Source organism: Dreissena polymorpha, chromosome 16 (assembly GCF_020536995.1).
Source record: "Dreissena polymorpha isolate Duluth1 chromosome 16, UMN_Dpol_1.0, whole genome shotgun sequence".
NCBI lineage: Eukaryota > Metazoa > Mollusca > Bivalvia > Myida > Dreissenidae > Dreissena > Dreissena polymorpha.
In genome coordinates, this window is record NC_068370.1 from 48,917,682 (window position 1) to 48,929,773 (window position 12,092).

The 12,092-nt window shown below is 36.0% G+C and overlaps 1 protein-coding gene across 1 annotated transcript in view; it reads right to left on the bottom strand.

The window, feature by feature from the left end:
* Positions 1–658: 658 nt before the first annotated feature.
* LOC127861612 (uncharacterized) overlaps positions 659–12,092 on the bottom strand; it is a 39,210-nt gene continuing 27,776 nt past the window's right edge. The window contains exons 22-31 of the mRNA XM_052400262.1: positions 11,622–11,745; positions 10,509–10,685; positions 9,597–9,824; positions 7,911–8,029; positions 5,790–5,856; positions 5,147–5,383; positions 3,963–4,223; positions 3,075–3,311; positions 2,530–2,616; positions 659–1,537 (exon numbers count right to left, since the gene is read on the bottom strand). Coding sequence (XP_052256222.1) covers positions 1,296–1,537; positions 2,530–2,616; positions 3,075–3,311; positions 3,963–4,223; positions 5,147–5,383; positions 5,790–5,856; positions 7,911–8,029; positions 9,597–9,824; positions 10,509–10,685; positions 11,622–11,745 — 1,779 coding nt within the window. The 3' untranslated portion in view covers positions 659–1,295. The remainder of the gene's footprint in view (positions 1,538–2,529; positions 2,617–3,074; positions 3,312–3,962; positions 4,224–5,146; positions 5,384–5,789; positions 5,857–7,910; positions 8,030–9,596; positions 9,825–10,508; positions 10,686–11,621; positions 11,746–12,092) is intronic.

Genomic DNA, 12,092 nt, shown 5'->3' on the forward strand with positions numbered 1-12,092 from the left:
AAATCCAAATAGGACCCAGAGTTTTCAGAGTTCACGGAGATATGGCTTAAACAGAATGTTACTCCGTGGGTTGAAGCTAATGGAGGGTGGGATGGCATAAACACGTTTCTTCAAGGTCTTAAGTCAATAGGCGAATATCAAAGGGAAAGCTTAACCTTTCTGTGGAACTGGAATAAATAATATCTTTTCAAGATCACCACGCTTTTTTACTCGGAATGATCAAACCAAACGACACTGTTTACCAAGATTTGAAATTAGACATATAAAAGGAGAATATTTTGCATAGGCCTAAACGGTCGAAAGTCCTCCAGCCGCCCCGTCACGATAATAAGAAAATTAAATTTTCATGGTTAAGGTGTTATTCGAAAGTTTTAATACTTGTTTAATATTTATGGTGAAAGAAAGACCATACATTTATAAAATTGTGGTTACTTCATGTTGACATGAAAGGAAAACTGCTTTAGTATATTTCTTTACGGAAAGGAAACGAAAGGGAAACGAACGGGAAACGACCGGGAAACGTCCGTGAGCCAGAAGCCTAATTGTACCTCTACTGTGTCCTATCATTAACAGCTTAACTTTGCAATCAACGATTACAGTCAAAAAGAGTGCGTGTATACGTGAATATTTCTGACATATCAAATAATAATACCACATGAAAGTATTGAAATTTTTAATACAAGTTAAACGAACACACATCATAATAAGCAAGCATAGCACATGGCATCTGAAACATTATTATACAATTTAGACAATTAATTGTATTAGAAAAATAATGTCAAAGTAATAATACAATTAGTTAATATAGCAAATGCATCACAAATGCAACTTGATCACAGATCACATGCTCATCCACAATTGAGTAACATGTTTCTTTTTGTATCGGTTTATTGCATCGGAATCTTCGGATCTGGCACTTTACTATTTATAAGTTATAATTAAACACAGCTATCGGACATGTTTGGGGTTTCAAAAAAAAATTATATCAACGACCGAAAGACCATTTAAATGCATAAAATATTGTCTGCAACATTAACAAAAGAACGCATCTATACTTTTATGTTGTAATGCTGTTAACCAAAACACAAATTTCTTCATTAACAGAACGAACGAAATCAATATTAAAGAGTTTCGGTAAAAATGATGTCTTTCTTCGAAATCCACCATCACAACCATCGCGTTATTAACCGAAACATTTATCACCTTTAACCAAATAAACTTGAACATAAAGTTTGTTTTGTGAACAAGCGTAATTATCTATTAACCACCATACACGTAAATCACAAAAGGTAATATCATTGCGGCGAATCGTACGCGTGTACATGTGCTGGCGGGGCGTCATGGGGATCATCGATGGGCTCCATATCGCCGTCCATCTTCTCGTTTAGTCGTCGGCCGCCTGTTCCGAATCTGGGGATGAAGCCCATGCGCAGTTGTTCTTCGCGCACGAGTCGCTTGGTGCGCAGGAAGTAGAGGAGGGCCGCACCTATAACCATGCCCGGGATCAGCATTGCGAACGCGAGACCCGCCATCGCACCTGGGGAATACAGGTAGATACACACAGTTAGCTTCCAGTTTATTAACTTGGATAATTACGACTTTTGCTACACAATATGATAATTACAAAACATTCACTATTCTTATTACTATGCAGCGTAAAGTTATTTCATGTACTGTGACGCATAGGGTTTTAACTATTCATTGAACAGTAATTTCGTGCGATCATATCAGTGCTCGATAAACACTCTAATGAAGCTACTTCAATAGTTACAACTATTCAAAGTGCATTTTTCCCTGTGATTAAAGCGATGCTCGAAGTCCAATCTGATTGAATCATCAACAGTTTCTAACATTCTGCGTCCAGTTATTTCTTGTGATTATTAATCTGTTATCAAAAGTGAGTGAAGTTAAAATTTTAGTCGTGACTCAAACGAAAAAAACTTTCACTAATTAACACATGCAATAAAACAAGAATAAAAAAGTATCTATGATACATTTTAATTGTGTATATAGTTGTTGCATTCTTGTGTTTCTTCATGATTGAAAAAAAAACATCTATGAAATAAGTTTTCGGTGAACGTATTTATTTTCTTAATACCTAACCAAACGTGCAATAGGTACATGTATGCACACGCTTAACAGAACAAAACTTTACATTTTTTTTTATTTATCTATATAATTTATTCATTTAGGAAATAAAACGTCAAACACGTGATACGTTTTATGTTTTTAACAGTAACGATTTTTGTATCAAAAGCAATTTACTGTTAAATGCTGACGCATTTATGCTACAAATTGCGATATGTCCGACGTGTTGAAATTGTCAATGTTTTGAAGGTCTGCTTGAAATCGAGAATCAAGTCTGGTAATAAAACTTATTAGCTATATTCCAAACTTTGAAGTGTACGAATGAGGTTTATCATTTTCCTAAATATTGCTGGACAGTTGAAATAAGCTATTCCTTTTATACATAGCTTTACAATATTAAGCACTATTTTATCTTGGCTGACGGTAAAAGGTATTTTTTACCGCCACTGTATCCACTTGACATCCGTGTCGAGGCTTGTTGTTGCGACTGGGGACTGGTGTTACCGGAGTTCGAAGAAAAGTAGTTCCCTACGAATGACAGAAGAGCAATCATCATCATAATCATCATAATCATCATCTTTATAAACGTTATGATCATGATCATCGCCATCATTTACTCCATGTTATTCTGCAATCATCAATTTCACCGTCATCAATATCAATATCTTAGACAACATAACCTGTGTTATCCTTACTTTAATCATCATTATCATCGCCACAGTCATCGTTATAATAAAATAATACTAAAATAATGATAATATTTAATAAAAAGTATCATCATATTCACCAACATAATCACCATCATCATCATCATCGTCATCATCATCATCATCATCATCATCATCATCATCATCATCATCATCATCATCACCACCACAATTCTCATCTACTCTTGGTGGAGTGAAAATATTGTCCTTGATCACGCTAGTAAAAAAGGCGATTTTTTTCCCTGAAACAAACATATTCTCAGTAAAAAATAGACGTACTTGTGTATACATCACAGGAAGCGTTCGCGGAGATATTGTTCCGGTAAAGTTTCGGGTCAAGCGCTGTTATCACACAGACGGACGAACTCATACAGTACGTGAACGCCCGACAAGCGTCTGCTGTGTACTCCATGCAGAGTTTCGCGCATGCGTCCTTTGAGACGTTGCTGAACTGTAGGTCGACGGACGTTGTGAACACGCGGCCCGTGGTTTGGTCAAAGTCGCTGATGTATTTACCTGTAATGTATATAAACTGATTGAATTTGTTATATTGGCTACTGTGAAAATGAATTTCAAATTCTAATAAAAGAAAGTACACAAATATGTCATGGCAATCAGGCCATGAGCGTTTTATGCATCGATACGATGCCCTTATAAACATCATAATGTGAACATCGATACGATGCCCTTATAAACATCATAATGGGAAAATTGCATACCGTATTATTTTCCCAAAACGAACAGTCAAGTTTACGGACACGCTCAAAACTTTCAACAATCGACAAAAACAACAACAAGATTCAACATGATGAATCTTAAGCCAGTCTGTGTTATCAACTTTTACATGGTCTGTAAACACTTCAGCCAAAAATCTTTAAATGTTGCAGCTACACCTGACATGTAGAATTTGGAAATAAAAAACGTTAAACAGGCAAAGAGGTAGGTCTAAATTGCTTCATAATACACATGAGTTTAATTTCTCTGTAAAAACTCAGACAATGTATTTCCCCTTAGAACAGATTTTTATGACACATGCATGTAGATTAAATGTTTTAGAACATTACCATGCGGACTTCTGTAATTTGTGAAACAAGCGTCGCTTCGAACAAAAAATAACATCGTCAATGCTAACAGACCCGTTTAATCGTTTTAATTAATAGAACGTACGTGAAAAATGTGAGCACGAGCCACCGGACGATTTGAGGGTCGAGGATGCCATGTCCAGGAGATGCTTGCTTTTAAGAATGCACACGTTTGCCTGATAGCAGTAGTCGAAAGACTTGCACGCGATCCCGTCCCCATCGGCGATGGTACTCTTGGAGCATCTTTCTGCGCAGAAGTTCACCGATTGCACGTCCGTGATGGTGACGTCACCTTGCGCCTGCAGCGTTTGTCCAGGGAAGGGGACGTAATTGTCGACGTAGGAGCCTATGAATGTAAAAACATCATAAGATTAATAAACAGAATAATGAACCTTTATTCGACACAATGGATTTCAACAAGCGAAGCTCTGAGCAAATTCCTGTCCTCATAAAAAACATGTGATTATTTTTTCGTATTTTTTATGGTCTTTATTTGTTAATTTTTGTTATTTGTTTTGTTTTTCATTTTTGATTGCAAATTATACATGTACAAATTTGATTGAGCATAAATGTTAAATCTTTTTTATTAAATAATTAACCAGATACAACAAAAAACATCAGTCAGTGGTAACCGTTAATCTACAGGGCAGGCCCGATGCGAGGAGTTTTTTATATGTTTTAAAGATTCTCTGACGTTTAAAAGTAAGACTTTGTACCGGTTATTATTGGGATATACACGTGCGTGTCCGTTGGTCAAGGTAGAGCTTAAACCTACATCAGCAGCGGATAAATGTCAGTGTCAAGTGACAAACATTTGACAAATCAGCGCTGGCAAATTTTGATGACAATATGATCGAAGCCGACGATATCGTTTGGTCACAGACAAATCAGTATCGAGGATTGTTGGCAGTATTGTTAACTTCACAGGAGTTACAAACAGTTACAAAGAAAGGGGCCCAAATGAACGCTGAAAATCAATTATTTTGTTCTCCATATACAACAAGTTAAAATCGCGGCATTATAACTTATCTAGCTTAAGTATATGTGAAAGTTGAAAGTTGATCGACACCGAAGTTAAAATTGCGGACATTATCAAATCAAAGCAAAGGTCTATAAAAAAAACTATTTATCGAAAGATTTTTTTTACAGCGACGTGTTTACAGAAAATATTAAATACATACTTTAAAATGTTATTATATAAATTTATGTTTATCAAAATATTCCAATTAAAAAATATGTTCAAACGTCCGTCTCAGCTAGAGTTCTTACGAGAGTACAAATCGCAAGGCATGCGCGTCTGCGTCACGTTCATTCGCTGATCCGGTCGCTGAGTGCTCAGGTAGCAGCGTCCGGTGTCGAAGCAGTATCCGAACGACTGGCAGTCGAACGTCGCCTCGGAGAGACACCTGGCGGCGCACTGGTCCACGGAAACGCCCGTTAGTTGCGCGTCTGGTGACGTCACTATGACACCGTGGCGCGCGGGAATAAAGTGCGCGAGATTTGTACCTGAAATAAGATGTTATTATTGCATTTTACTGTATTGTTGACCTTTGCTTTTACATGTTATTTGTTATGAATCATAGGACATTGTTGGTATAGTTCATACTGTTGATGGTTGTTCTCTCGGCTACTGTAAGAAAGTTCAAGATATCAGCAAACAAAAAAGCTCATGAATACAATACTCGTATAAATTGTAACTAAGACAACTATGTTTAGCTAAAATAGCCGCAAAGGGCTTGCTTCTTATCATGATGCAGATTCTGACCATGGAAAAGAAGAAAACAATTGATGACTATGGCGATTATGAAGAATATGGCATGATTATTTATGAAAATGACTGTTGTTTTATTGTTGTTGTTGTTATTTTTAGTTTTTCATCGTTGTTGTTTATGATGGGGAACGCGATATTTACTTGTGGTGGCAGTGCTATCAGGTCTCAAGATGTCCTCGTCAAATAGAAGCGCTTTGTACACAACGTTCTGAAAGTTTAAAATGCAATGCTGTAAATTGTACAAAGCAAAAATAGTTTAATCTTTGTGAAATCAAATGTAATGCAGTCACCATGCAGTACACACTGATGGTTAATGTTGTTGTATTTTATAATCTCAATTCAAAATAGTAATGCTTACATAGCTTGGAATACCAGAATATTTAAAGGACTTGTTCACAGAATTTTGTAATCTTAAAAAAATCTTTTTTACCTTCAAAACTTGAATATTTAATATAGTCGAAATTTATTATAAAATAATGAAAAAGAAAGTTTTGATAAACACTCTGCATTATTCAGGATTCGAACAATGGACCATCGGTAGAGAAAACAAGAGGCCCATGAGGTCCTGAATCGTTCTACTGCTATAAACACTGTGCAAGTTTGGAAATAATAAGATGGAAACTGTGTACTTAATCGCACAAACAAGGAGAATTTTCTCAAATTCAAGGGGTGATTATTGTGTACTTATTTTTCCGATACTGCTCATATTCAATAGGGTTCAAGTCCTTATTGATATAAAGATACTGTGAAAATTTGGAAATAATTGGATGAAAACTGTGGAATTAATTGCGTAAACAAGCGGGATTTCAAAATTTTCTCATATCCAAGGGAAAGTCATTCTGGACTTATTGCTTCGATACTGCACTTTTTAAAAAAGGATTTGAGTCCTCATTGATACAAAGACACTGTGCAAGTTTGCCAAGATTTGGATGAAAATTATGGACTTAATCACATAAAAAAAACAACTGAATTTTCATTTTTTTTCTCAAATTCAATGGGAGATAATTCTGGACTAATAACTCCGATATTGCTCATTTTCAATAGGGTTTGACTCATCATTCAGATAAAGACACTGTGCAATTTGGGAAATAATTGGATGAAAACTGTGGACTTTATTGCGTAAACAAGCCTTATTTCACAATTTTCTCAAATTCAAGGGGAGTTAATTCTGAACTTTTTACTCTGATGTAACCCATTTTCAATAGGGCTTGAGTCGTCATTAATATGAAGACAATGAACAAATTTAAAAAGAATCGGATGAAAACTGTGGACTTAATCGCGTAAACAAGAAAAAGTCTAACGCACGCACGCACGGACGGACGGACGACGGAAACCACGCCATGACATAAGCTCTTCAGGCCATCGGCCAGTAGAGCTAAAAAAAGCTACTCGTCGTAACTGGAACATTTAGGCTTTTAAGTTTCCCTAAATAACAGTCTATTTTAAACGCTATATAATATAAAAGCGATGTGTTTGTGAAGTACTATATCCCCATATATTTGACCTTTGACCTTGAAGGATAACCTTGACCTTGACCTTTCACCACTCAAAATGTGCAACTCCATGAGATACACATGCATGCCAAATATCAAGTTGCTATCTTCAATATTGCAAAAGTGTACATTAAATGAGCAATTTTGACCCATATATTTGACCTCTGACCTTGAAGGATGACCTGGAACTTTCACCACTCAAAATGTGCAGCTCAATGAGATACACATGCATGCCAAATATGAAGTTGCTATCTTCAATATTGCAAACGTTATGGCAAACGTTAAAGTTTGCACAAACAAACACACAAACCAACCAACCAACCAACAGACAGGGTAAAAACAATATGTCCCCCACTATAGTGATGGGGGACATAGAAATTACTTTTTTTTGTAAATTGTCGACGAATAACGTTGCAAACGCTTTATTGTTTCGCCGATTTCGATTGATGATTATTTAAATGACAGAAGAGACCTTTTATAACATTTTTCATAGTTAGACCTGTTATTTCGCTAGTTTGCATATAATGAACAATTTGTCTTGAAAATTGTCATTTTGCCAAACAGTGAACGATTTTTTTAAAAGCCCTTAAATATCTTACCCCGTATATCACGTTTAATCATGCATCATTATGTACAAAAAATAAATAGAAATAGACTTTAAACTCGTAATTTCACATACTCTTGTAATAAAAGTCAAGTTCATTGCCGTCCATTTCAATCAAATAAGTTTAATATACGTCATAAAAACACATGACGTCGATGGTCTCACCTGCCCCGTGACGTCATCGTGTACGGTGACGTTGAGGCCAATGCCGTAGACGACGTCCTTTAGAATGATGAACGCCTCACCGACTGTAGGCTCCACTGGGGCAACGTTATCCACGGTCTCTACAAGCGAATTGCAACGCAAAAAGATTTTACTAAATTTGTTTTATGAAAACATCCTTGCCTAATGGTGCTATTACCCCTTGTTAGTCAATGATTTTGTTCCACTTACCAATTGACATTTCATTGGGCAAAAATGGCTTATAGTTAAATAATACTAAATTTACTTAAAATAAAAACAACATATAATGCGGGTTTATATTAGTGCAAGTCGTTAATTCAGTCATTTCAACCCTTTGTAAATCAATTTAAACATCGGATATATTTTGACCGAAGTTTGCAACCTTGTGATGTTGAACTGAACATCCAAAACTTACTCCAATCCAGATACAACTAAAGCGGGTATATACGATTTTTTATATGTGTTTAATTGTAATATATTGATAAAATATGTTACAATAACACAAAATAGGCAAGAAAAAGTATACATTAAAGCCGAATTTCATTAAATGCAGCAAAGACAAATTAGCGCCCCGAGCCGATAATGACGTACATATTTTCCTACAATAAACGAAGCATTCGTCTTTGTATTAGGATCGGAGATAGTGTTCGTGTGTCGTATGATAAGATATCGTTGCAGGAATTCAAATAAACCGTTAAACTAAGTTTAGATGCACATCGTACATGTATGGTATACATGCTGGCGAATTCGGCTGTACAGCCGTTTTCAATTTCAGAATTAAATATCTGGCCTATTTCCCATTTTTCGACACATGTTCTTCTTAACTTTTATTTTAATTTATATTGAAATATATATATAATAAGTTTTTTACACAGTTTATATAAATTCATAAATATTTGACAAAATCGTATATACCCGCTTTAAGGACATACAGATCTACGCAATAAATAAATATGGCTAGTGGATACTCGAACAAAAATAAATTAATACTCGTTTGAAAACGCAAATTTTAATCACAGCCCGAGAAAATCTAGGTTAACTAAAAAATGCCTAAAAGGGACCTTTTCACAGATATTGGCATGATTTGATGTGTGTCATTAAATGCTTTATATTGATCAATGTTAACATTGGATATACAAAGCTCCAGTAAAAAAAATCAAGAATAAAATTTAAAAAGAAAAAAAGGTAACACTCAGCAGGGCTCGTACCACTGACCCATGGAGTCCTGGTGTAAAAAGTCTCCTACTAAGACCACTCGGATACAATAACAGTTGTATTTTAAACTTGATATAACCAATCCTCGTAGGATCACAAAATATAACGACAGCAACAGAGCTCTTCAAATTATTAATTCGTTTCGCGTTGCAACGCTTTATAATTTTCGGGGTTTTTAAATCGTCGAAAGATGCACATAATGGCTATTTTAGAGCATGGTAAATGTTCAGTATTACTGTTTCCTCACAAATATCATAACTGAAACGAAAATTTGCGAATCTGAAAAAACTTTTTTTCAATTTTGTCAATTTACCCAAACGTGAAAAGGCACCTTGAAAGGGTCGTGTATGTTTATAAACTATAAACAACGTCATGAAAGCTCATCACAGGCCTCAACATAACGGCACACCTCCAAAAAATTGATAATCATCAGTACAATTTTGGCATGCGTACTTGAATAGTGATCACATATATCGCTGGGTCTAATGGCCTGGCCACTCTGCGCGGCGTGTTTCTGACTCAGCTGACACTTCCCGGCTGACTGGCAGTAGTCAAACCCCTCGCACGAGAACGTCGTCTCGTTACGACAGAACGCCGCGCACGTGAACGGCGACGTGACGTCACTGATGATCTTGTCGGCGTCGTAGACGGCCACGTTGTTTGAGGTCTTAGTAAAGTCCACTGGAATCGTACTTGTAGAATGTTTAAAAGATCTAGATTGGTAGTGTATTATTTCATTTCCAAAATTGGTAACAGTGAAAGCTACGTTTGCTGCCGAAATCGTGATAAGGGTTCTCACTTGAATTGACTTTTTAAACGAGAAGTCGTTAAACTTTACATAACATGTATTTCAATTAACTCATTTATGCCTAGCATTTAGAAAAAAGGCCTTGGCAAACAGCGTAGACAAAGATCAGGCGCCGCACGATGCGGCGTCTCATCTGGGTCTGCGCTTTTTGCTAAAAGGAATTTCTGTAAGAAATATTCTAAATATAGAAATAAATATACTAAACATCCCTCATTTTGGAAATAAATTAATCCAATTTAAAAGGATAGGAGAGTCCACTAGGCATAAATGGGTTAAACGTCTGACGATGACTAGTTTCGAAAGTAAAAGTTACGGTTTGGTCTATTTGTATCGGTATTTTACCATTAGTGTATAACAAATAATTGAAATCATGAACCTATTTTTAAAACTTTTAAAACGAATTTAACGTTTAACGATGTAATATTTGCAATAGGTTAAAGTTACAAAAGTATGCACTCATTATCGCCGCGGTTTTTTAATTACATTTATAATAAAGGCGAGCCATGAACACTTAAGAAGACAAAATAACAAAATGTTTGTTAGTAACTAATACTCACATAAATACGGTGCTTGTTCCACCATCGTTGCTAGGTAATAGACGTAGCCGTCGTCCGAATACGTAATCGTCGGGTCTTGGAAACGTATGAAGGACGCCGTCGTGTAAAACGACAACATCTGCTGTACATTCTTTGTGAACTTCTTGAGGTTCGTGTCCAGAGTGGGATGATAATTACCTAAACATGTGCATCATGCATGAGATGTTTGTAATGTCAAGTTCATGGCTATCAGGCAAAATGCATTATAAAACTTACCATTTCGTGTATACGAGTGAATGCACGTTGGTTTTACTAAAATGCTTGGCTATGTGAACCTTGGTGGCGATTTGGAAGGAATGCATAATAACAGCTGCACTGAATGATGATTGAAACATTGTTGTGGGAATGAGCAAAATACCAAACCTAGATATGGGGTCGGACATAATATGAACCATTACTATGGCATTGGCAAAATCAGTGCGAAACCAAACGCTGGGATAAGACTGTAACGGCAAACCTCGCTATGGCGTCGGAAACAGTGCGAAACCAAGCGCTGGGATAAGACTGTAACGCCAAACCCTAGCTAGGGCATCGGAAACAGTGCGAAACCTAGCGCTGGGACGTTTCCTTTACGATTTATAGTATGGTGACTGTCATGCAGATTACGTGGAAAGTTGTTTTATATGGACATTAGGAACATTGAACATAGGAAACCAGTATGTGAGTGAGGGAAACCATGTTATTATCAAACCGTGTTATTATCAAACCGTGTTAATATCAAACCGTGTTATTATCAACCCGTATTATTAATCAAACCGTGTTATTATCAAACCGTGTTATTATCAAACCGTGTTACTATCAAACTGTGTTATTATCAAACCGTGTTATTATCAAACCGTGTGATTATCAAACCGTGTTACTATCAAAATATGTTATTATCAAACCGTGTTACTATCAAACCATGTTATTATCAAACCGTGTTATTATCAAACCGTGTGATTATCAAACCGTGTTATTATCAAACAGTGTTATTATCAAACTATGTTATTATCAAACCGTGTTACTATCAAACCATATTATTATTAAGCCGTGTTATTATCAAATCGTGTTATTATCAACCCGTGTTATGATCACCTGCAAATTTAATAAGGAAGTGCCGTAGTTGTTGCCCAGCGTAGCAAGGTCGAATGTCGAAGTTGGACAGATCCGGATGCTGTTCACTGAAGTCGTAGAAATCGTAAGTCAATGTGAACCCACCCTAAAATGTATACATTTACAGTTTAGTTTCTTTGAAATATTTTTAATGTATGCAATATAATGATATGTTTTATCATAATGTTATACATATAAGCAATCAGATCACCATTAAAATGCCTGAAGTAGGAAAAATGTTTATGCTACATGTCTCGTATACAATTGCTGTGCTGTACACATTGAATAGCTTTATTAAGTCGGTTATCAAGAACACGATTACGCAATATGTTCGCGGTTTCTTCCGAAGTACCGACGACAGAGAAAGCTTCAATATCATTCCAAGTAAAAAGACATCAATACATTCTACTACCCTTGAAACCTGTTCCCGAAGGCTTATAAAGCCACAGGCTT